We start from the raw sequence: 24,855 nt of genomic DNA on the forward strand, positions 1-24,855 counted from the left end.
TGCTCCATATCACATAGACGTGTACAGTGAAATTTATGCTCAGGGAATTCTATCTTGTTCCCCAGTGACTGAAGCAGGTGGATTTACTTGGGCTGATGATCTTCAGTAGTGTGAGCCCAACAGGGCATAAAGAAAATCTAACTCTGGCATTCTTGTGCACAGAATACTGCAACTATCCTCCAGAGAGCGGGTCCTGTAAGTTATTTTTGACCAGATTCTACTACAACACTTTGACATTTTTATGCGAGCCCTTCATCTTCTCTGGCTGTGGAGGCAACAGAAACAACTTTAAACAAAAATATCTCTGTGAAAAATACTGTGTTGCTGAAGCGTAAGTCTCTCAGTACCTCACCCTAAACCCAATGACACCAAAAACTAAGGGGTGTCATTTTTCAATAAAGTAATAGGCTAGGGGAAATGGGCAAGGAGGCTAGAAATTATACTTAGCTGAGGGATAGTCAGTCAGAGGCATAAATTTTAGTGTCTTGTGTGACTTAGACTTCAACAAAACTCTTTTGAAATTAAAAAACAAAATCTACAACTCATCCAGGCACAGTAGTGTACACCTGTAGTCGCAGCTACTCTAGAAGATGAGATGGAAGGATTGCTTGAGCCGGAATTTGAGATCAGCCTGGGAAACATAGCAAGAGTCTCATTTCAAATTAAAAATTCAAGGTCGTGGCTCCGTGCCCGTAGCTTAGTCATTAGGGCGCTGGCCACATACACCGAGGCTGGCAGGTTCAAACCTGGCCTAGGCCAGCTAAACAACAGTGACAACTGCAACAAGAAAAATATCCGGGAATTGTGGTGGGCGCCTGTCGTCCCAGCTACTTGGAAGGCTGAGGCAAGAGAATCATTTGACCAGTGGTTCTCAACCTTCCTAATGCCGCAACCCTTTAATACAGTTCCTCGTGTCGTGGTGACCCCCAACCACAAAATTATTTTCATGAAGTAGCAACGAAAATAATTTTATGGTTGGGGGTCACCACGACACGAGGAACTGTTTGAAAGGGTCGAGGCATTAGGAAGGTTGGTTCTCAAGCCCAAGAGTTTGAGGTTGCTGTGAGCTGTGATGCCACCGCACTCTACTGAGGGCGACATAATGAGACTCTGTCTCAAAAATAAATAAATAAATAAATAAAATTAAAAGTTAAGGCCAGGCACAGTGACTCACACATATAATCCTAGCACTCTGGGAGGCCGAGGCAGGTGGATAACTTGAGCTCAGGAGTTCTAGACCAGCCTGAGCAAAGTGAGACCCTTTCTGTACTAAAAAAAAAAATAACCCAGGCATTGTGGTGGGCGCCTATACTCCCAGATATTCAGGAGGCTGAGACAAAAGATCACTTGAGCCCAAGAGTTTAAGGCATTGTGGTGGGGCCTGTAGCTCACTCGGCAAAGCGCTGCCCACATACACCTAGGGTGGCGGGTTCAAACCTGGCCCTGGCCTCCTAAGCAACAATGATGGCTGCAACCAAACAGCCGAGCGTTGTGACAGGTGCCTGTAGTCCCAGCTACTTGGGAGGCTGAGGCAAGAGAATTGCTTAAGTCCAAGAGTTTGAAGTTGCTGTGAGCTATGATGCCACAGCACTCTACCCAGGGTAACAGTTTGAGACTCTGTTTCAAAAAAACAAACAAAAAAAAGAGTTTGAGGTTGCTTTGAGCTACGATGACATGGCACTCAACCCCAGGCAGACTGAGTGAGACTCTGTCTCAAAAAGAAAAAATCTTAAAAATTCAAACTCAGAAAAAAAAAAATTCAAACTCAGGGAGACTAATGACTAGTCAACATTTACTCAGCAGAGGGACGTAGATCCTAGCACTCTTTTTTTTTTTTTTTTGAGACAGAGCCTCAAGCTATCACCCTGGATAGAATGCTGTGGCATCACAGCTCACAGCAACCTCCAACTCCTGGGCTCAAGTGATTCTCCTGCCTCTGCCTCCCAAGTAGCTGGACCTACAGGCACCTGCCACAGTGCCCAGCTATTTTTTGGTTGCAGCCATCACAGTTGTTTGGTGCACCCAGGCTGGATTCGAACCCGCCAGCTCAGGTGTATGTGGCTGGTGCCTTAGCCGCTTGAGCCACAGGCATGGAGCCCCTAGCTCTCCACTACTATCTCAGTACTACCATGATGGCCTCAGCTCTTTGAGATCCTGCCCAAAATTTTATTGTTTAACAGTCCAAAGAAAAGCTATGAGAATGTCAGGAGAGCAGGTGAGGACAAGGATCATGGATTGGAATCTATAGGGAATAGCTAAACAATGGTTTTATACTCAAGAGCAGAAACATCACTTTTTTTTTTGCAGTTTTTGGCCGGGGCTGGGTTTGAACCCAACACCTCCCACATATGAGGCCAGCGCCCTACTCCTTTAAGCCACAGGGACCACCCCATCACTTTTTTTTTAATTTTTTTTTTTTTAATTTCAACTTCCTTGTTCATTCTTCTTCATTTGAAGTACTCTTTTTTTGTCTTCCTCTGGCAATGTTCTTGATGTTAGTAGGGACGGGATCTTACTCTGGCTCACTGCTGTTCATACAGGTCTCGAACCTCTGAGCTCAGGCAATCCACCCGCCTCAGCCTCCCACAGCGCTGGGACTACAGGCGTGAGCCAGCACACCCGGCCCCCATCACTTTATTATTAATAATTTGTATATTCTCAGAGTCTGGCACTGTACTTGCTCATTAATATTTTATAAACAGATTTATGGATCTAGAGGGATATTAGCATTAAAGACAGCTGTGAAGTTATGCTGAGATGTTAAGGACCCATTGATTGTTAGTCTTTAACCATACCAATGAACATAGTAATCACTAAATTTTATGTATTAAACAGTGACAGAGATACTTGAAGACTGGACGCTTACTGTGGCAGAAGGAGGAAAAAAGGAGTATTCTCTATGAAAAATTATGCCAAAGTCATCTTGAGTAAATAAGATATTTCTAGAACACTTTTCTTTTTTTTTTTATTGTTGGGAATTTGATCTAGAACACTTTTCAATTGAGAATTCTCACTAATTTCCTTTCAAGTTTACCTTTCACATGGAATCATAAATTTTTACTAAAAATTTCCTGTATGGTCAGCTCTGGTCTGAATTCATTCATCTCTCCCAACCTAGATTCTTCCTACATAAACTACACATGACCTCTCTGCAGGCACCAACCTATCCATGTACTGAGTCAGTTTGCATGAAGTTTTATTAATGATATCTCCTTGGCATGACTTGCCCAAACTGAGTTCTTTCTGCATTTTGTCACTGATCCCAGTGAATTTCTATGTAAGAAGTGGTACCAAAATAATCATCATGAAATTCTTTCATTTGGCCAGGCGTGGTGGCTCATACCTGTAATTCCAGCACTCTTGGAGCTCAGGAGTTCAAGACCAGCCTGAGCAAGAGCAAGACCCCATCTCTACTAAAAATGAGCACAGTGGCTCACACCTATAATCCTAGCACTCTGGGAGGCTGAGACAGGTGGATTGCTTGAACTCAGGAGTTTGTAACCAGCCTAAGCAAGAGACCCCATCTCATTTAAAAATTAAAAAAACAGCCAAGTGTTGTGGCAGCTTCCGATAGTCCCCGCTACTTGGGAGGCTAAGGCAGGAGAATCGCTTGAACCCAGGAGTTTGAGGTTGCTGTGAGCTATGACGCCACAGCACTCTACCCAGGGTAACAGAGTGAGACTCTGTCTAAATAAATAAATAAAGCAGAATAAAAATAGAAAAATTAGCCAGGCATCATGGCAGGCATCTGTAGTCTCAGCTACTTGGGAGGCTGAGGCAGGAAGATCCCTTGAACCCAGGAGTTTAAGATTGCTGTGAGTGAGGCTGAGGCACAGCATCCAGCCTGGGTGACAGAGTGAGACTCTGCTTAAAAAACAAACAAAAAAAACCAACAGGCATTCAACCCCAACAAGGCTTGTATTCTAGAAAAATGTCTCTGGTGTCCCAGGTGCCAACAGATAGGTTGGTTGCAGGCACCAACCTATTCTGTAACGAGTCAGTTTGTGTAAAGGTTTATTATTGATACCTCCTTGGCATGACTTGAAATTCTTTCAAAACTATATTCTAGTCCAAAGAATTACTATAAGTAAAATACTCTCTGGAGACAAAGAACTGGAGACACTGACAACCCAAAGTTCATCCCAGCTTCAAGTTCTCATATTACTTCTGGGTGCCCAAGTTTTCTTCTCACTCAATCCTGAATTGGCCTCTAAAAAAAGGTATGTGTGTGCTGTCTGTGGTGCTGAAGCAGGATTTTCACAAATCCCTACAAAGATCAGTAAAAAGGCACAAAGCCATATGTGGTCTGCAGGCCTTCACACAGAACTACACACCCAAGGGCCAACACAGGACATAAGTCCACAAGAAGCTCAAGAGGGTTTCACATTAAATTCAAGTGGGAAGCTTTGTAGAGACTGTCACTCATAAAAGAGGAGCATGTAAAACCAAGTCTTAAGGTACATACCAAAGGCACAACACCGACCTTCTACCTTCCCTGAAATTAGTTTATGAAAGACAGAAAAAATAAAAGTGGTTTAAGAATGATTCTTTGGGCTCAGCGCCTGTAGCTCAAACAGCTAAAGCGCCAGCCACATACACCAGAGCTGGCGGGTTCAAATCCAGCCCGGGCCCCCGAAACAATGATAGCTACAACCAAAAAATGGCCAAGCAGTGTGGCAGGCGCCTGTAGTCCCAGCTACTTGGGAGGCTGAGGCAAGAGAATGGCTTGAGCCCAGGAGTTTGGAGGTTGCTGTGAGCTGTGATGCCACGGCACTCTACCCACGGCGACAGCTTGAGGCTCTGTCTCAAAAAAAAAAGAAAAAAAAAGATTCTTTGGGGCCAGGCGCAGTGGCTCACGTGTGTAATCCTAGCACTCTGGGAAGCCAAGGCGAGTGAATTGCCTGAGCTCACGGGTTCGAGACCAGCATGAGCAAGAGTGAGCTGCCTCTAAAAACAGCTGGGCATTGTGGCCATCACCTGTAGTCTCAGCTACTCGGGAGGCTGAGGTAAGAGAATCAGTGGAGCCCCAAAATTTGAAGTTGCTGTGAGCTATGACTTCACAGTACTATACTGAGGGTGACAAGTGAGACTCTGTCTCCAAAAAAAAAAAAAAAAAAGAATGATTCTTTGGTGTTCCAAGAGAAAGAATTTGGTGAAGCAGGCCATGGAATGTGGCACAAAGTTTGGCTGTCATTCGAGGGATACACAATGCATTTTGCCCTCGCATCTGGGTACAGAGCAGGTTCTGAGAAAAGACAGAAAGACGGAAAAATCCCACGATCAGCCTAAGACTGGTATCTTCCCCACTAACACTTGCGTTCCATCTCTTCTTGGGGGATTAACATATTAGGAGAAAGCCTCTAATCCTTCCCCAATCGGACCTTCCACGGCTCTGGTGGGTCACGCCCTCCTCATCATTTCCACTCCTACCTCCCTGAGACCAGTTCCATCTTCTCACCAGACTCCTTCATGACATGACCATTTCCAAACCTCCTTCATCTACCTGCTGTTCCTGGAATAATTGTACTCAAGTGCCATTTCTATTTGGGGGTCTGTGATCTAGGGCATGCAGTGTCCATGGATAAAATCTTAATTCTACACAATGTTCAAATTTCTCACATCTGTCTCACATTATTACTCATACTATAGTTTTAGCTCCACTTCACCAATCTTTTTGTCAGTATTATGGATGAAAGTGACCGAAAAGTTCATCTAGTCCAACTCTGACCTAAAAAAAGACAGTTTCAAAAAGGAGAATAATGTTTTTTGGGTTTTGGGTTTTTTTTTTTGTTTTTTTTTTTTGAGACAAAGTCTCATTTTGCACCCTTGGTAGAGTGCCATGGCATCATAGCTCACAGCAATCTCAAACTCTTGACCTCAAGTGATTCTCTTGCCTCAGCCACCCACGTAGCTGGAACTATAGGCACCCACAACAACGCCCAGCTAGTTTTTTTAGAGACTGGATCTTGCTCTTGCTCAGGCTGGTCTCGAACCCATGAGCTCAGGCAATCCACCCATCTCAGCCTCTCAGAGTGCTACGATTATAGGTGTGAGCCACCATGTCTAGCCCCCTAAGAATGTTTTTAAAGGGCCATTCAAAGAATTATGGTTCTGGTAATGGCACAATAGTTTATATTAGAACAACTATTTCACAAGTAAAAATTATATTATTTCAACAAAATGTGAAAACTGTCTTAAGGCATTAGACTAGCCTGAGCAAGAGAGAGACCCTGTCTCTACTAAAAATAGAAAAATTAAAGCTGGGCACGGTGGCTAACGCCTGTGATTGTAGCACTCTGGGAGGCCGAAGGGAGTGGATTGCTGAGCTCAGGAGTTCAAGACTAGGCTGAGCAAAAGTGAGACTCTGTCTCTAAAAATAGCAGGGCATTTTGGCAGGCACCTGCAGTCCCAACTACTAGAGAGATTGGGGCAAGAGAATCGCTTGAGCCCAAGAGTTTGAAGTTGCTGTGAGCTGTGATGCCGTGGCACTCTGCCAAGAGGAACAGAGTGAGATTCTATCTTAAAAAATAAGAGAGATGGGTGGCACCTGTGGCTCAAAGGGGTAGGGTGCCAGCCACATGTGCCAGAAGTGGCAGGTTCAAACCCAGCCCTGGCCAAAAACTGCAAATAAATAAATAAGAGAGAGAGAGAGAAATTAAAGAATTAACTGGGCACAGTGGCATCAGCCTATAGTTCCAGCTACTGGGAAGGTTGAGACAAGAGTATCACTTGAGCTGAAGAATATGAGGTTGCTGTGAGCTATGAGGATACCATGGCACTCTACCCAGGGCAAAAGAGAGAGACTAGGTCTCGAAAAAAAAAAAAAAAGATTCACTCGTGTTGTAGGGTGTATTAGTATTTTACTCCAATATTCTATTGCATGGAAAGATAACCTTTTGTTTACCCATTCATCAGTTGATAGGTATGTGGGTTGATTCCACCTTTTGACTATTGTAAATAGTGTTTCTCTGGACATTTGTGAATGAGTTTTTGTTTGAACACCTATTTTCAATTCTTATGAGTATATGCCTGAGAATGGAATTGCCGGGACTTATGGTAATTCTACATTTAACTTTTTGAGGAACCAACTTTTTACTTTTTTAATATGGCTACTAGAAAATTTGAAATTACATACATGACTCACATCCTATTTCTACTGGAGAGTGCCACTCTAGATGTTTCTTTCTGCTCAAGAATTCTGCTGGGGTGAACCTCTCATTTATCTTTACCCTCACCTTTTTCCAAACAGAATTCAGGGAGCTTAATACTATAAAATAGATTATATGGGCTTGGCACCTGTAGCTCAGCAGCAACAGCACCAGCCACACATACTGGAGCTGGCCAGTTTGAACCCCGCCTGGGCCAGCCAAACAACAATGACAACCAAAAAAAAAAAGTCAGGTGTTATAGCAAGAGCCTGTAGTCCCAGCTTCTTGGGAGGCTGAAGCAAGAGAATTGCTTAAGCCCAAGAGTTCAAGGTTGCTGTGAGCTGTGACACCATGAGCTATGACACCATAGCACTCTACTGAGGGCGACAGAGTCAGACTCTGTCACAAAAATAAATAAATAAATAAAATAGAGTATATGAAATTGAAAATTAGTGAACCAGTAGTGAAAAAGAACAGAGTCAAATAATAAAAGGAGGTAGCAGGAAGAGATTTTGTCAGAGTAACTGAACATTTTTTCCGTGTTTATTTTGTGCCAGGCGCTGTACTAAGAGTTTCCTTTATACGCTGACTTTTCACAGCAATACTGGGAGGTAGGTAGTGTGATTAGCCCCATTTTGCAGAGAGGTAATTAGCACCAGAAGAGTTTAGATTCAAACCCAGGCCTCACACCAACTCCCGGGCTCTTGATATATTGACAGCCAATGCCAAGGTGAAACCATCAGCTCTACAAAGCACCTGCCACAGAGGCTGGCAAGACTAGTGATACTCAACAAGTTATCTCCCTGCCTGTTCTCAGGTTAGCTCACAAAGAGAGAACTTTTTCCCAATTTTGAGTTTCACAAGGAACTTGACCCCTTGGCCTTGTGAGAGCAACGTTGATACATCATGATGAATAATTCCCTACTCCGAGATAAATGTTATCAGAAATGAAGAAGCATGCCACATCAAGTGAAAAAGGAAGGTGTAATGTTAGGTCTTAATTTATTAAGTACAATTCACCAGGGACCCAGGAATTCAGACAATAGATAGTAAATCTTTCCTTTAACAACTTCTAGAATGTTATTTTATAGACTTCTGCTGCCCTCTGGTGGCTCTGAGAATAAAGTGCCCAGCAAAGAGTTCCCACTCACTCACAAGGGAGCTTCTTCATGCTTGTATTTGTGAATCTGTGTGAAGCTGATCTTCTGTGCACCAATCCCCTTAACAAGAGTAGTGGACTTGGTAGTGAAGGGAAGACAGTCCTCAACTCAAAAGCGAACCCCCTGCCAGGCTACGTGCTGAGCCTCCCACCCTTCTCACATCACATACTTCAGTTACCAGTGACATTCATGCCCCACCGGAGAGAGCGGTGAGATCCAGAACAGCAGCAGGGAGAAGCTGCAGGTCCCAGGGTATTGCTGAAGCTAGAGGCACATATGGGGTCAGAGATTTCTACAACTTCGTGGTCAAGGGCAGGAGCTGCAAAACCCCCTTGGCTCTGACTAAAGAACAGGTCCTTGTGGGTCCATGCTAGAGAATGGCAGCGCCCCAGACATTCCAGCCACTGTGAGGAAACTGAGGATCAGGGAAGCGGAGGAGTGTGGCTGTTCAGCCTGGTCAGAGGCTAATTTCAGGATGTCAGGTTAAAGAGTACGACCAGGGTCTGCTGAGATCTGCTCCCTAGAGCTAAGGCTGAAATGGACTTAAACTCTGAGGAAGGAAAGGTTCTGAAGCCTTCTTTGGTTCGAGTGCAACTGTAGAGAAAGCTGCTCAGCAAGGCCTGAAGGTAGGGGCAAAACCTAGAATTTGGCCCCACCTCAACCCTTGACTGTCAGCTGCAACACAACCCCCCATTCAAATGTAATATTTCTACATTCTGTCTCTCCTCGTGTGTTCTCAATGTCACTACCTGTAAGCAGGTCAGCAGTGCCCACCTGATGGGGTGGGCTGCCCTGGATGGGAAGGGAAGTTCTAACGGGAGCCTCTCTCCCCTTGCCCAGCCTCTTTTTCCTGTGCCCAAGTTTCACACCTTCCTCTGCACCCTGGTAGAAAGTCATCCAATTTTTATTTTTTAAATAAACAATAAAATGATAAGCAAAACAGTGGCGGGGGGAGCTGCCAAAATGTTCAGCAGCACATCACTCCAACACCAGCGCTTCCCAACAACATGAGCCTGGAATGGCCACTGGGAGGGGCATGCCAGCCACTGTTTTCCAGGCAACACTGACATAGCTGCTCTACTCAAAGAGATGACTGTTCTGAACCAACAGAATCCAGAATTTCCCAGGCCAGTGTGAAATCACAGGCAAAGAAGGGGGAAGGGTACAAAAACAAAATAGTCACAGGAAATGGGGGAAGGGAGTTGTTTTAAAGTTATACTTCAGGGCAGCGCCTGTGGCTCAGTGGGTAGGGCACCGGCCCCATATACCAGGGGTGACAGGTTCGAACCCGGCCCTGGCCCAACTGCAACAAAAAATAGCCGAGCATTGTGGAAGGCACCTGTAGTCCCAGCTACTCAGGAGGCTGAGGCAAGAGAATCGCCTACGCCCAGGAGTTGGAGGTTGCTGTGAGCCGTGATGTCACTGCAGTCTATCGAGGGCAATAAAGTAAGACTCTGTCTCTAAAAAATAAATAAATAAATAAAATAAAGTTATACTTCACCTTTTTCCATTAAAGTGGGTTATTACCAAAGCATTTTTGTGATTTTCAGGTGAACACTGGCATCTTCTTTTTTCCTTATTATAAAATTTGGATTGAGATTGCTAGCGAGATAGCAATCTTGATCCAAATTTTAAATGCACAAGCCCTTTGAGCCAACATGGCACATACTATTTATTGCCTATCTACCCCAAAAACATTCTTTCCATTTTCCTTATTAATAGAACCTCAATTTTTATGTCCAAGTAGGCCCCTCCCCCAGCCCCAGGGATGAAACATGATTAATCTAAGTCAGGTTTTTCCATCTCCTTTTGTAGATATTTGCTTTCCCAGCCACTCTGAGGCAACTTCTGGGAGAAAAATCATCAAAAGAGAGTGCCATTTGAAGTCAAGGCCTTTTGCCACTGCCCACTACACACAGCTTCTTCCTGCAGTGACAGAGCTGCAGCAACCATCCTGTACCTGTGGGTGAATAGTACAAGGACGAAAGCCAACATCTTGAAGCTGAGGAAGAAGGAAGGAGTGAGCCTGGTGGCTGGGGTCATGGCTAAGCTACTCACCCAGCTTCATACCGCTTCTCTCACACTCCAATGTGAGAAAATTAAATGTCTTTGTTGGCTAAACCACCAGTTAGGTTTCCTATCACTTGTGAGCTCCTATCACAGCTCAGCAATTATTTAATTGATACATTAAGAAATTACAGTCATTCCTTCATTCATTCAACAAATATTTATTGAGAGGCTCTTTTTCTCTAGGCTCTACTTAAGAAACTGGACTTCTCCTAAAACTTTACCCAGATTCACCTGCAAATATAGGCCAAGATATATGTGTACAAAGATATGACTATCCAACAGGGCCAGCCATGGTAGCTCATACCTATAATCTCAGAACTTGGGGAGGCCAATGCAAGGGGATCACTTGAGGCCAAGAATTCAACACCAGGCCAGGCATAGTGGCTCATGCCTGTAATCCTAGCACTCAGGGAGGCCCAGGCAGAGGCCTGAACTCAGGAGTTCATGACTAATTTGAGCAAAAGTGAGAACCCGTCTCTACTAAAAATAGAAAAATTGAGGCCAGAGGATCGCTTGAGTTGGAGGTTGGAGGTTGATGTGAGCTATGACAACACAGCACTCTACCCAGAGTGGCAGCTTGAGACTTTGATTCAAAAAAAATAAAAATAACTCTTCGCCAGCCTGGACAACATAGCAAGACCTCATTTCTAAAAAAAAAATTGTTTTTCTTTAACCAGATGTGGCACATATCTGTAGTTTCAGCTACTGAGGAGGCTGATGTGGGAGGATCATTTGAACCCAGAAGTTCAAGGCTGCAATGAGCTATGATCATGCCACTACACTTCATTCTGGGTCACAGAACAAGACCCTGTCGCTAAAAAAAAATAATTTTAATAAAAATAAAAAAAATGTTTAAATGTCCAGCATGTAGGTAAATAAATTAGTCATTTCATGGAGTTACATTAAAAGAGTATGTATGTAGGGCCGTACCTATAGCTCAGTGAGTAGGGCGCGGGTCCCATATACCAAGGGTGGTGGGTTCAAACCCGGCCCCAGCCAAACTACAACAAAAAATAGCTAGGCGTTGTGGCGGGTGCCTGTAGTCCCAGCTACTGGGGAGTCTAAGGCAAGAGCTGGAGGTTGCTGTGAGCTGTGGTGCCACAACACTCTACCAAGGGTGACAAAGTAGGACTCTGTCTCTAAAAAAAAAAAAAGAATGAGATTGAGGTAGACAACATTTTTAAATAAATATTTAAAAGCATATATGTGATATCATGGAAGATCTCTAAGATATAGAATATCATCCATTTTATATGCATAAAAAATATATTTTTTAATTACCTTGATCCCAAGAACCTAGGGACATCCCTTCCCTGTAGTAAAGATACCTGGAAGGGACAAATTGCTTGTCTTCTCACCAAGGGCAGGCCCTCAAGGGAAAAAGTCCAAGATGGGAACCTTCCAGCAACCTACTCCTATTCCACTCCCAACCCATGTTCTCCAATAAAAGAAGGAGGTTCTGGGCAGCGCCTGTGGCTCAAAGGAGTAGGGTGCTGGCCCCATATGCCGGAGGTGGTGAATTCAAACCCAGCCCCGGCCAAAAACTGAAAAAAAAAGAAGAAAGTTCAGGAGGCCCAGAAAGAAAGATGATAGACTCCCACCCCCACCCCTGGAGCTTGAGAAAGACATCTATGGCAAGTCGCCCTCAGTTTAGCTTCCACCCATCTCCCTGAGCCACATCTCACCAACACCTATTTTCAGTGTTCTCAGAAAGAAGGGGTTACCCCTCCTTCCTAAATATGTTAGTCTCCAAATTCTACTGTCACACTCAGACACCCTAGTTCTCCTTTGTCATCTGAGTCCTCAAACAGCACGGATCAGAGGGAGAGTACCAGCCTTTATTGGGGAAGAGAAGCACCACACACCCACTGCCCAATCCCAGGGCTGTCCTGTGCTGCAGGCAGCAGCAGGAGGAGAAACAGAGAAGGAAGGGCCATGAGTGCTCCTGGGAGTGTCACAAGCCCCAGCATGTCACCCTCTCTCGGTCACTAAGACAAGCCCCTGGTGTTACCAAAGATGCTCCGGACAAATCAGTATAGCTAGGGCACTGGGTTTTCTGCAAGAAAAGAAATATCAAGTCAGCTGTGCTCTCCTCGCTCCAGCTACTCAACATGTTTTCTTTCCCCTCCACCCTACAGAAGCTTGTATATTGCTCTCAAAAGTCTTAAATGGCTCCCTTCTTCCTAGATAATTCAATCCAAACAGGCATTGAAGATTCTCATCCAGTTGTCAACCTTATACCTCCTTTGATAAAAAAAAAAAAAAAAAGAGGAGAGATGTCTGTTCCTTTATCCACCTTTCGCTGACTTCCCACCCCTCAAACATTCCCACCCTCTGTGCCCTTGCAGATTACCTGTCTGGAATGTTCTCTGTGCAGTCCTCACTTTGACAATCTGCCTAACCTTAGGGGCTAGATCAAATCCCATCTCTCCCAGACTTCCCAGGGAGCCGCACCCACTCTGAACTTCTTTAAGCCATCCTGTTTGTATGAGCATTCTGCTCTGTGATGTAGGATCTTTCTCTCCAACTAGATGCCTGTTAAACCTTCAAAAGTCCCCTTCCCAGCACCTAAGCCAGTGGTTTGCACATAGCAGTTAAGTCTATCATTGTTGATAACAATGGACTATACTCACCTAAACCAGAATCAGAACTGGTGGTCCAGTTAGGGTTCAATATCACTTTGAACTGCCGGACCGGTGTGACACAAAAGCGGCTACAGCCTGACTTACAACACTTTTCTCTAGCTGGGCAGTTCTCATCCAGGATGCAGTTGGTAATGCACATGCCAACCAGAATATTTGGACAGTAACCACCCCGCCCTGCAGGTATAGAGACAGGGTGTTGGCCCCACTGTCTCCAAGTTCCTATCTACAGAACTTAGACACAGAGGCTACAGGTAAATCAACCCCTGACCCTAACTAGGCATTATTAGCCAAACTAGGAGGGAAACCATGAAGCTGGAGGAGCAAAGAATCTGTAGAGACCAAAGAGACCTCTAAGGCAAGAGTTTTCAGTGTCCCAAAGGGAGTTCACTAGAGGTAACTCAGGGGTTAACAGCCCTGCAGGTTGTGGGGTGGGGCTGGGTGCAGTACAGAATGGGCAAGGGTCCCAGACCACCACCTTCTCCCACTATGCTCAAGCTTCATAGAGTCACTTCCTCAAGGCAGGCCTTCTCTGCCACCATGCATGAGGTTGGGTGCCTGAGCTTGGTACACCTGGGGCACCCTGTATGCCTCCTTTCATCCAACTTTGTCACAATTCATCATTGAATTGTCTATCTCCCCTGATAAGCTAAAGTTACATAAAGACAGGAGTATGTATCCAGCACCTTGAGCATTGCCTTGGAATCTAAATGGGGACTAAGACAATATCTAGATCAACAATTCTTTAATGGAGTTCCACAGTGCCTGGCACAAAAGGAATGCTCAAAAATATTTTTTTAATTGAAGAAACAAGGGAATCAGAATGGAAATGCTTTTATCTGTTTTATTTATGTTGCTTCCAACTAAGATTTCGTTTAGGGAAGGGAGGAAGCTTTGGGTAAAAAAAAACTAGATCTGAAAACTAGTGATCTTGGGCAACTGCTTCATTTTACAGATGAAGAAACTTGTTCTCAAAAAGAAAGATTGGTTCATTCAAGATCACAGAGCAAATCTGCAGCAAAATCAAGACTAGAAGTCACACTGCCTGCCGCCCAGCCTAGGGGTTTCTCACACTACCTCCCCTCCCTCCCCTTTCCCCCAGTTCTTTTAATGCCAACATGGGCTCCTTGGCCCTGCTGGGAGGCTGTTGTTTTGGGGGGTGGGGGATTAGAGAAACAGGAAGAATGAGAATTCTGGCTCCTCCCAGGAAGGGAAAGAAGGCCTCCACAGGTGGCTCCCATCCAAATCAACTCTGGGACTCAGGAAGTACTCAAGGATTTCATCCCCCAATGAAACATACCTCCCGGAATGTCTCCACGGCAGACATAGCCACAGCCGGTGCTGCAGCATTTATGCCCCAGGGGACAGGATGTGTCCCCATCACACAACTTCTGACATGGAAGGGGGTCAGCAGGACATCTGCCATAAAATTCTGCCATAGAATCAAAGCATTAGAGCCCAGAAGTGCTCCAGAATATGAAATGCATCTTTCATTGTGCCCATGTGTATGTAAATACATATATTTTAAGCATATATTTATGTGTATCATGTACACGTAATGTACCCAAATATGTTCCATTTCTCCTTTCCTAATGGTAAACTGATTGTGTGGCAAACATACAAATTGCCAACTCCATATTCATTCTCTCTTCTTTCTTCTTATGGTGGACATTTACAGTTATCGGCCCCCAGTGAACTACACCGCTGGGATTCATGCCCTTGGGTAGTTAGTTCCCTTCCATACTGACTCTGGGTTTGGCCACATGACTAACTTTGACTGGTTTTACTTCCATTGCTTAGATGAGCACTGTCTAATAGAAATGCAAGGCAATCCACATGTGATTTCCTAATAGCTATTTCATTGGTAATCAGTGAGATTTCATAACAGCCACAAATTCTCACTGACCACAATGTCTACCTAGAACTCCTTGCAAATGTGCTGTGCCTATCTAGCTCACATTGTAAACCTGGGTTGCTAATAACCAGCGGGTTTGCGTGGAGTGCGGTTAACTCCGGGAGGCCGGCTCTAGGACTCACTTATAATTCATAGATGATCTGAAAATGTAAAGTTACATGTACATGATTGTTATGTAGGAATGATAGGACAACTAGGGAGTAAGCATATTGAGAAGGGCTATCTTGAAGATAAATCTTGACTCTGTTGAAGAACTAAGGTGACCTTGGTAGAAAGTGAAAGGAATCACATGTAAAATTCCTTGAATAAAAACTTGTTGACTTTAACTAATTTTACTTAATTTACACATAATTTTTGAACTCTTTTTTGTGTGTTTTTTTACATTTTTTGAACTCTTTACACTGTGAAGAAAAGGAAAAAAAGAAAAATGAAATAGCTTCATCCCTGTTAGTATCATGGAGCCACCATACCAGCCCTGGTACCTAGTTCAGGACTTCTTGTTACGTGAGAAAAACAACTCCTCATATAGCAAACTTCCTGTTGTGCTCAGCCAGACACATTTCCTTTTTTTTACAGACAGAGTCTCACTTTGCCGCCCTCGGTAGAGTGCTGTGGCGTCACAGCTCACAGCAACCTCCAGCTCTTGGGCTTAGGTGATTCTCTTGTCTCAGCCTTCCAAGTAGCTGGGACTACAGGCGCCCGCCAAAACTCCTGGATATTTTTTTGTTGCAGTTTGGCCAGGGCCGGGTTCGAACCTGCCACCCTTGGTATATGGGGTCGGTGCCCTACCCACTGAGCCAGAGGCACAGCCCAAGACACATTCCTAATGTGCCCCTTCGTCAGCCTTATGAAGATAATGAAACTCAAAAGAGAGAAGGATCTTGCCCACAACTACAAAGCAAGTTGGGCCAAAGCAGAACAAAACTCAGCCTCTTGGTTTGCAATGAAGTAGTCTTTCTACTACATCAACCTTAAAACATGCAGGCAGCTGGCCAGGCCCGCAGGAGCAGGCACACCCAGAGAAGGCCACATCTATCCAAACCAACTCACCATGACTCATTGGTCCCCGTGTTTATTTCAAGTTTTTTTAAATGGAGAGAAATGTGACAGGCAATTAAAGGCTTTGTAGAAAACCAAAGCAGGACTGGCCCAGTGCCTCCAAGAAGGAAGAGTTAAGTTTGATTGCATACAGCTGGCTCCGGGAATGCTGCCATCATGGAAAAAGCAAGTGTGAGACTCCAAGAAAAACATATGCAGCTAAACAACTGAGGCATAATAACTTTGCATCTTGGGTCTTTCCTTAGCAGCCCCTATTTTAAGTATTCTATGCTATTGTGAGAGCACATCAAAACCACGTGTCTTGATTTTTGATTCAGAAAAGTTGGTCTCTGTAACCACCAGATGCATCTCCCTGCACCTCCCCACCTGCTTGACAAACACTGAAATTCACTTAACAAAGAACAACAACAACAAAAAAACGAAGGCTTGTATCCCACAACTGAGAAGACTGGCTTAAAATCACCTGATGGAAAAAAAACAGCAACATAAACGTCTCATGGAGTTACACTATGTACCCTTGAAAGTGGGGACTGAGAACAGCACCATACTTCCCAGATTTCACCATTTTGCTGAGCCTGGCCCTGAAGTGGGGCCAGCAGCACTGCGCTACTCTCTGCCCTCATCTCTAGAACCAGACACAGGGACCTTACCTCTGTTCTCTTTGGGTCTCACCAAAGTTTCAGAGCAATGAAGGGATTCTCTGGGGATAGGCTGAGGCCCTGAAGGTCAGAGCACAGCCCTTTTGGTCAGTGCCCAGGACGACCTCCCAGTTCAACACCCTATCTCATGCCTGAATCCCTGCTAAACAATCGCCCTCTCTCAGCTTGAATATCTGGAAGTAATGGGGCCTCACTACCTCCAAGTCAGATTATGCAATCCTTCTATGTAGGTTAGACAGCCTTCATATTCCATTATATTCACCTGAAATCTGGTTCTCTAGTTCTAGCCAATCATCTTTTTTTTTTGAGACAGAGTCTCAAGCTTTCACCCTGGGTAGAGTGCCATGGCATCATAGCTTTCAACAACCTCCAACTCAGGCTCGAGCGATCCTCTTACCTCAGTTTTTCTATTTTTAGTAGAGATGGGTCTCGCTTTTGCTCAGGGTGGTCTCGAACCCATGAGCTCAAGCAATCCACCAGCCTCAGCCTCCCAGAGTGCTACGACCAATAATTTTTTCTTATTTGCAGAGACCTTGAAAAAACCTGGTTCATACCACCCCTCATGCCAGGATCCTCTGCTTTCAGAGTTTCACTTTGTCACCCTCAGTCGAGTGCCGTGGCGTCAAGCTCACAGCAACCTCAAACTCTTGGGCTCAAACAATTCTCTTGCCTCAGCCTTCCAAGTAACTGGGACAACAGGTGCCCACCCCAACGCTTGGCTAATTTTTAGAGACGGTGTTTCACTCTTGCTCAGGCTGGTCTCGAACTCCTGAGCTCAGGCAATTCACCCACCTCAGCCTCCAGAGTGCTGAGATTATAGGTGTGAGGCCATAAAGCAAGCAAGCAGAAGAGCCAGGATTCCAGCCCACGTTGAGACCAGGACTGCCTCATGACAACAAGTCCCAGGGTCTCCCCTATGCCCTGTGCGATCTGACTGCCTGTCCACCTTGCTGAAAAGACCAGCACTGGCTTTGACAATGTCAGAGCTTTTAAAAAGCAGGAATTTTTCATAGCCCAGGAAGGAGAGCTTCCTGTGGAATTAGGTATAGGAACCAGACCCACAACATTTTACTAGGTCCTTCAAGCCAGCAGTGAGTGACCCGCCTGAGACAGACTCCCAGGCTTTGGTTCCAGAGCTGAGCTTCTAGGGTCCTGACAAGGAGTATAACCTTCTATTCTCCCTTATGGGCTGGCTGCCCAAGGCAGCTGCATGAGTGTGACACAGACAAACCCAGTGGGTACCGGGAAGGGACCTGCTACCTAGGTAAGTTTATGTGGAAGGAAAAAGATTGTCACATTTCAAGGTCTCAGAGAGGAATTGATCAGAGAGAAGAAAACTATCCTGGTTCTAGATAAAAGGAAATGATTAGAAATTGTACTCCTGGGCGGCACCTGTGGCTCAGTGAGTAGGGCGCCGGCCCCATATACCGAGGGTGGAAGGTTCAAACCCAGCCCAAGCCAAATTGCAACAAAAAAATAGCCGGGCGTTGTGCCGGGCGCCTGTAGTCCCAGCTATTTGGGAGGCTGAGGCAAGAGAATCCCTTAAGCCCAGGAGTTGGAAGTTGCTGTGAGCTGTGTGAGGCCATGGCACTCTACTGAGGGCAATAAAGTGAGACTCTGTCTCTACAAAAAAAAAAGAAAGAAAAAAGAAATTGTACTCCTCTAACCTAGCCCACTTTAGGAGGCAAAAGGAAGGAAGCTAATGTAACCGGGGGCCATATACTTTATATACTTTCAATCATTACAACAATCCTCTGGGGTTTATTCTTCCCATCTTACATGGAAGGGTAGAGAGGCTCAGAGAAGCAGAAGAGACTTTCCCAGGGAACTGCTGAATCTCAGGCTTGAAAACAGATCTCTAATAACCCAAACCTAGGTTTTCCAATCTGACACTCTGCCACACACACTCAGATGAGAGAATCGTTCCCATTCCTTTAGAGGACACAATAAAAGACCTCATTGAAGATAGCAGAAAGGAAAATATCTAGGTGTGTTTACAGAGAAATATTTTAAAACTATAAAACACCTGGAAATATTTTTTTTTTTTTTTGTAGAGACAGAGTCTCACTGTACCGCCCTCGGGTAGAGTGCCGTGGCGTCACACGGCTCACAGCAACCTCTTAACTCTTGGGCTTACGCGATTCTCCTGCCTCAGCCTCCCCAGCAGCTGGGACTACAGGCGCCCGCCACAACGCCCGGCTATTCTTTGGTTGCAGTTTGGCCGGGGCTGGGCTCGAACCCGCCACCCTCGGCATATGGGGCTGGCGCCCCACTCACTGAGCCACAGGCGCCGCCCACACCTGGAAATATTTTTCAAGTACACTTGAACGATGGAAAGACATAAAGATTCAATATTAAAATAATGGCAGCTCCCCCTAAGTTAATTTATATATCTAATATCACGCCAGTAAAATAGACAATGATAATAAAATACTTTTGAAAGCACAAATAAGCAAAAGCAGCCATCAAAATCCTGAAATGAGAGGAAAAATAAGAAAGGGCTAGACAGAGAATGTACACCGTCAGTTTCTAATGCCTTTTAGGAGTCTCTTGCGGAAATGAGGAAGGAGGCGAGAAGTACAACAGAAATTTCTATTACTCGGGCGGCGCCTGGGGCTCAGTGAGTAGGGCGCCGGCCCCATATGCCGAGGGTGGTGGGTTCAAACCCAGCCCCGGCCAAACTGCAACCAAAAAATAGCCGGGCGTCGTGGCGGGCGCCTGTAGTCCCAGCTGCTCAGGAGGCTGAGGCAGGAGAATCGCGTAAGCCCAAGAGTTGGAGGTTGCTGTGAGCTGTGTGAGGCCACGGCACTCTACCGAGGGCGGTACAGTGAGACTCTGTCTCTACAAAGAAAAAAGAAATTTCTGTTACTTCTAACCTCCCAATTCTCAATTGTGTCACCTTTCTCCCTTCCTACTGCCGCCTCCCCAGTCTCACTGGTCTCCATCCTCACCTGGCTTCATTGTCCCCCTTCTGCCTCTAACTATACCGATTTTCTTTCAGTTTCTCAAATTTGCAAGCTCCTTGTCATCTTACGCCCCGCACCCCTGGTTCTCTCCTCCTGGAATGTCTATCACGCCCTCCCCCTGACTAACGTCAGCTCCTCCTCCAGGTTACAGTGTGACTGTCAGCAGCCCAGACGTGCCATCTTTACCCCCCCAGTACAGAGGGAGTGTCCTCATCACTCTGTCTCTCAGCACCCTTTAATTTTCCTTTGCTATCCTTATCACAGTTTGAAATTATATATTTACGTTTATTTATTAAACTTCTTTCTCCCCTATTAGACCGTGAGCTACATGAAGGCAGGGATGGGATCGACTTTGTCATCATAATGTACCAAGATTCCACTTCTTGATCTAACAAATAATAAATATTTCTTTTTAATTTTTTTTTTTTTTTTTAGCGACAGAATTTCACTTTATCACCCCCGGTAGAGTGCTGTGGCATCACAGCTCAGAGCAACCTCCAACTCCTGGGCTACAAATAATAAATATTCAAGAAATATTTATCAAAGAAATGAATGTATAAATAGAGATTAGGTCATGGAAACTCTGCAAGAGGGAAAAAGAGTCCCTCTCAAATACCCCTTTGCCAGAACCCAGAATAAAAGAGAGTCCATTTCCGACAAGAGACGGCCAACGTGTGTATGTACAGAGGGGACACCGAGTCTCAGAAGCGAGTGAGGAAATGTGTTCTGCCTTCTACATGGGTATCAAGATTCAATTTTCCTATCTTTGCAGATTCTTGGGCTAAGATTTAACAGAGAATATCTCAGCTGACAATGGGAGTTAGGAATTACCCAACACTCAAATTTGCCTACAAACGAGGACATGCCAAGATTGCCCTCTTGACACCCTCCTCTGCCTACCTCAGCCACATACCACAAATCATCACGCCTTGGGTGCCCTTTGCATATCTTTTTTTTTTTTTTTTTTTTAGTTCTCAGAATACAGCAGGCACTTATTGTGTTTCAAAGTGAAGTAAAACCAACAACAAAATGATATGTGTATATTTGAGAAAGAAACAAGCAAGTCAAAAAGACCAAAGGGTACAGGGATGGGGTTCCTTACCCTGCTTCTGTTTAAAGTTTGGGACTACACAGCTCTTTTTGCAGCCCATCTTACAGCATTTCTTTATATTTGGACAGTTCTCATCAGTGTCGCAAGTTGATACACAGGTTCGTTTCCAAACAACCCTAGGACAATCTCCTTTCCTCCCTGTAGCAAAAAGGGAAATAACAACAGAAAGGAGGTAACAGTGCCTAGTGACACTGACAGGCATAGCTGAAGGAAAAAACAGAGGAAAGAATCCCTGAGCTTCACTTAAGCCTATCAACCCTGCTGCTAAAGCGAAGAGACAGTAACAGTAACACTAATAGCTAGTATTTACTGTCACATTTACTGATGTCTACCTTGTACCAGGAACATATCATTCGATACTCAGGACTATCCCCATATTACAGATGGGGAAACTTAGCCTAAAAACTTAAGATTTAAAAAGAGCTGTCTATTGGGGACAAGACATGATTGTAAGAGGGACTTTAGTTAATAAATGCAATCAGTGTAAGCTGGTTTCTTGTACCCTCAATGAATCCCCAACAATAAAAAATAAATAAATAAATAAAAAGAGCTGTTTAAGGCTTATGGAAGGTTTAAAAAGACCTGCCTAGCTCCAAGGCCTACTGTACTCTTAATCACTATGTTAAATAGGCTTCCCTTCACAACTCTGCCCTCCAGCCTTTTCAGGAACTCTAAGTCCAAAGTAAAAAACGTAGATAATCAGTGATGTGTTCTTTCCCGATAGGAGGCAAAAAACGGGGGGCACCGAATGATTAAAGAAGGGACCCCAAAAGAATAAAGAAGATGTGCTTTAGGCAATCCAGATTTCAAGAGCCAACCTAGGAAGTAGGAAGCTCTCTGGTTCTATCTGTCCCAGAGGCAAGGTCAGAGCGTACCCTGGGATTTTGCCCCACATGCCAACATACCCTTAGGAATGTCTCCTCGGCAGATCCGACCACAGCCTGTGGTGCAGCACTTATGCCCAGGTGGACATGATGCATCGCCTTGGCACAGGTCTTTACATGGGTTCCTATCAGGAGGGCATTCTCCCTCTTTCACTGCAAAACACAGCATGCGAGCGGGGGTGACTGGCCAGGCCCCAAGAAATGGGGAATGGAGGCCAAATGTACTTCAAGGACCTTCAGCACTCCCCCCACCAAAACATTCCTATCTGAAATCTCTGCAACCACCTTCCCCTCCTACCACACAGCTACTAAAGAACTAGCCAGGCTGCAGATACAGCAATCCCATTCTCATTTAAGGAGCTCTAGGGAAAAGCTAGAGCCTCTAGTAAACCCAACTGGAAGTCCTATCTCTTGTCCAGAGAGGGTAAAGAAACCCAGGAAGATCTACCCTGGCTGTACTGAGAATCTATTCATCCAGTCCTTTCCTACAGAGAGGATCATTTCCACAAACGAGCACCTTGCTCTGGGAGAAGGCAAGAGATGACTTCTCCTCTAGTCACTTTCTGTTACTGTTAGCCAGGGATCCCAAATGATAGCTCACCATAGTTATCTGCAGATACCCAGGATGCCAGGGACCCAAGAGCAAGAAGTGCCTTCAGAAGGAAGAGGCAGCTTAACATCATGATGATGCTGAGAATCGAGATGAGAGCTCAGTTCAGGTCAGAGGTATACTCCTTGCCCAGAGTATCAACCAAGAAAAGGGAATGACTAGGGAATTCCCCTAAACTCATTCCCCAAATCTTCCCTTCCACAATATTGTCCAAGAATATCTTCTAATAAGAAGAGAGATTGGCTGCTGCTACATGGGAAAATTCTTACCACTACCAAAGGGCACATGTGATGGGGTGATCTAACTCTGTAACGGGATATACACAACACTCCTGGACAACAATGAGGAATCTGTTGGGTAACTGGGAAAATGGAGGGATGACCATTGAATAAAGGATCAAAAAGAGCCCTGAAGGGCACTGGAAGGATATAGCTACAGCTTAAATAACAAAGGGAAGGACCAGAGACATGTCTTAAGAAGATAGCCAAGGTTAATAAAATAACCAAAGTATGATAACAGTGGTTCTTGTTTATCCTAGCAACCTGGAAATGACAGAATGGAACAGACTACTCAGAAAATATGAAAACTATTGAAAAACAATATTTCAGTTTGTTCAAAACTAATACAAATGCACCAAAAACCTACATCTTAGCACCTCTAGCCCACATGGGCCAGCTGACAGAACCCAAGAGAACACTTGCTATGACTCAAGTAGTCTTGCCAATATATTCCCTCTTTATTTATCTTTTTTCTGTTTTTTATTTTTATCTTTCCTGCTCGTGTCTTTAATCAGCTGTCATACATAATAGTGTCCACTGGCACTGCTTAGCCCTGTGTGATTAAAGGGCAGGGGATATTCAAGGCATAAGGTAAAAATTTCCTTTACAAGGCCAAAGAGTTTGGTGCCAGGAAGTTGCCCTTATTGTCATAAGGATGATGATGGTGAATGAAGATGATTCACATTTGTTGATGTCCTAATATGTGCTTTGTATACATTATTTTAATCCTTACAATAATCTTCTAGAGGTTAAAAAAAACTGATACATGCCAAGCATGGTGGCTCACACCTGTAGTCTTAGCACTCTGGGAGGTCGAGGAGGCAGGATCCCTTTTGCTCAGGAGTCTGAGACAAACCTGAGCAAAGGGAGACCCTGTCTCTACTAAAAAAAGAAAAATTACCTGGGAGTTGTGGTGGGTGCCTGTAGTACCAGCTGAGGAGGCTGAGGCAGGGGGATCACTTGAACCCAGGAGTTTGAGATTGTTGTCATGTAGGCAGAGGCCATGGCACTCTAGCCTGGGCAAAAGAGGAAGACTGCCTCAAAAGAAAAAAAGAAACTGATTCACAAGGGCTGAGAAAAAATGCCCATAAGTGGTGGCCACTGGAACTTCATAATAGTAAGGACAGATAGTGATGGTTGAGGGTTTACTTGTGCCACAGTTTTAAGCACTTTACCCGAATTAACTCACTTAATACTCATGGCAACCCTATAAACTTGGTGCTATTATCCCCATTTTATCATCAGGGAACCTAAGCCACAGAAAGTTTAAGAAATGTGGTTACATAGCTAGTAAGTGGTACAACAAAGGCAAGCAATCCATTTCCATAGTCAGCGTTCTTAACCATGACACCATACTGCATTTGAACCCAGATCTTTCTAACTGCAAGACTCATACACTTTCTACTACTCCATATTGTGACCTGGTAAGAGTAATGTACTCTGGCTCCATCCAATTCCATTGAGAGATGTCTTATCTCTGAGACATAACTAAAAGGACATCTAGGGAACTCGACATTTGTTAAGCACCTGCACCTCTCAGCCCATCCCAGAATCATCCGTCTGGGGAGGAAGGCTGAGCGTTCTGGGGCTAGCAAAGTCCACCAGCAAGACTCAACCTTCATTCTGATGCCTTCAGACACACGAGACAGCCCATGGGGTCAAACGGAGGCGAGACGTGAGTGTTTGGGACGGCCAGACTCCTCACTCCCTTTGCTGGGGTTCCCAGTTCTGGCAGTAGGCCTGCTCCCAACTCCGGGGACGAGGGCCGGGCATATTAGAATCTACAGTTTTCTGTTGGAGACAGAGTCTCACTCTGTCACCCTGGGTATAGTGCCACGGCGTCATCATAGCTCACAGTAACCTCAAACTCTTGGGCTTTAGCAATCCTCTTGCCTTAGCCTCCCAAGTAGCTGGGACTAGAGGTGCCCGCCACCACTTTCGGCCAGATTTTCTATTTTTAATAGAGATGGAGTCTTGTTCTTGCTAAGGCTGGTGTCGAACTCCTGAGCTCAAACAATCCAGCCCCTCAGCCTCCCAGAGTGTAATCCTCCCACAGGATTACAGGAGTGAGCCACCGCGCCTGGCCAAAATCTAGGGTTTTCAAAGACTGAACTTCTGGCGCCACTGTACGAAACCGCCCCCTCTGCTCCTCAGCCCCAGCCTGTGAAAACCTGCTGCTCTGCTTCTACCCTGCACTTATCCCCGGGCTTTGGTTCAGCCGGGAAGGGCCCATGACTGAACCGCCACTGAACACCTACACCGCACAACCGAGACTCCGCCTTCCCGGGGGGCAGGGTGGGGGGCAGGGTGGGGAGCCCCACCACCCCCACCACCCCCACACAGAGGGCGGAAC

General features: G+C 45.1%; 1 protein-coding gene across 1 annotated transcript; it reads right to left on the minus strand.

The window, feature by feature from the left end:
- Positions 1–12,109: 12,109 nt before the first annotated feature.
- On the minus strand, positions 12,110–22,297 carry WFDC3 (WAP four-disulfide core domain 3). Its single transcript, XM_053573996.1, has 6 exons — positions 22,216–22,297; positions 21,636–21,767; positions 20,725–20,868; positions 14,321–14,458; positions 13,012–13,197; positions 12,110–12,434 (listed from the first exon to the last, which is right to left on the minus strand). Exons 1-6 carry the CDS (start codon positions 22,295–22,297, stop codon positions 12,418–12,420), a joined length of 699 nt encoding a protein of 232 aa, XP_053429971.1. The 3' UTR covers positions 12,110–12,417.
- Between the last annotated feature and the right edge of the window lie 2,558 nt (positions 22,298–24,855).

Source organism: Nycticebus coucang, chromosome 21 (genome assembly GCF_027406575.1).
Source record: "Nycticebus coucang isolate mNycCou1 chromosome 21, mNycCou1.pri, whole genome shotgun sequence".
Lineage (NCBI taxonomy): Eukaryota > Metazoa > Chordata > Mammalia > Primates > Lorisidae > Nycticebus > Nycticebus coucang.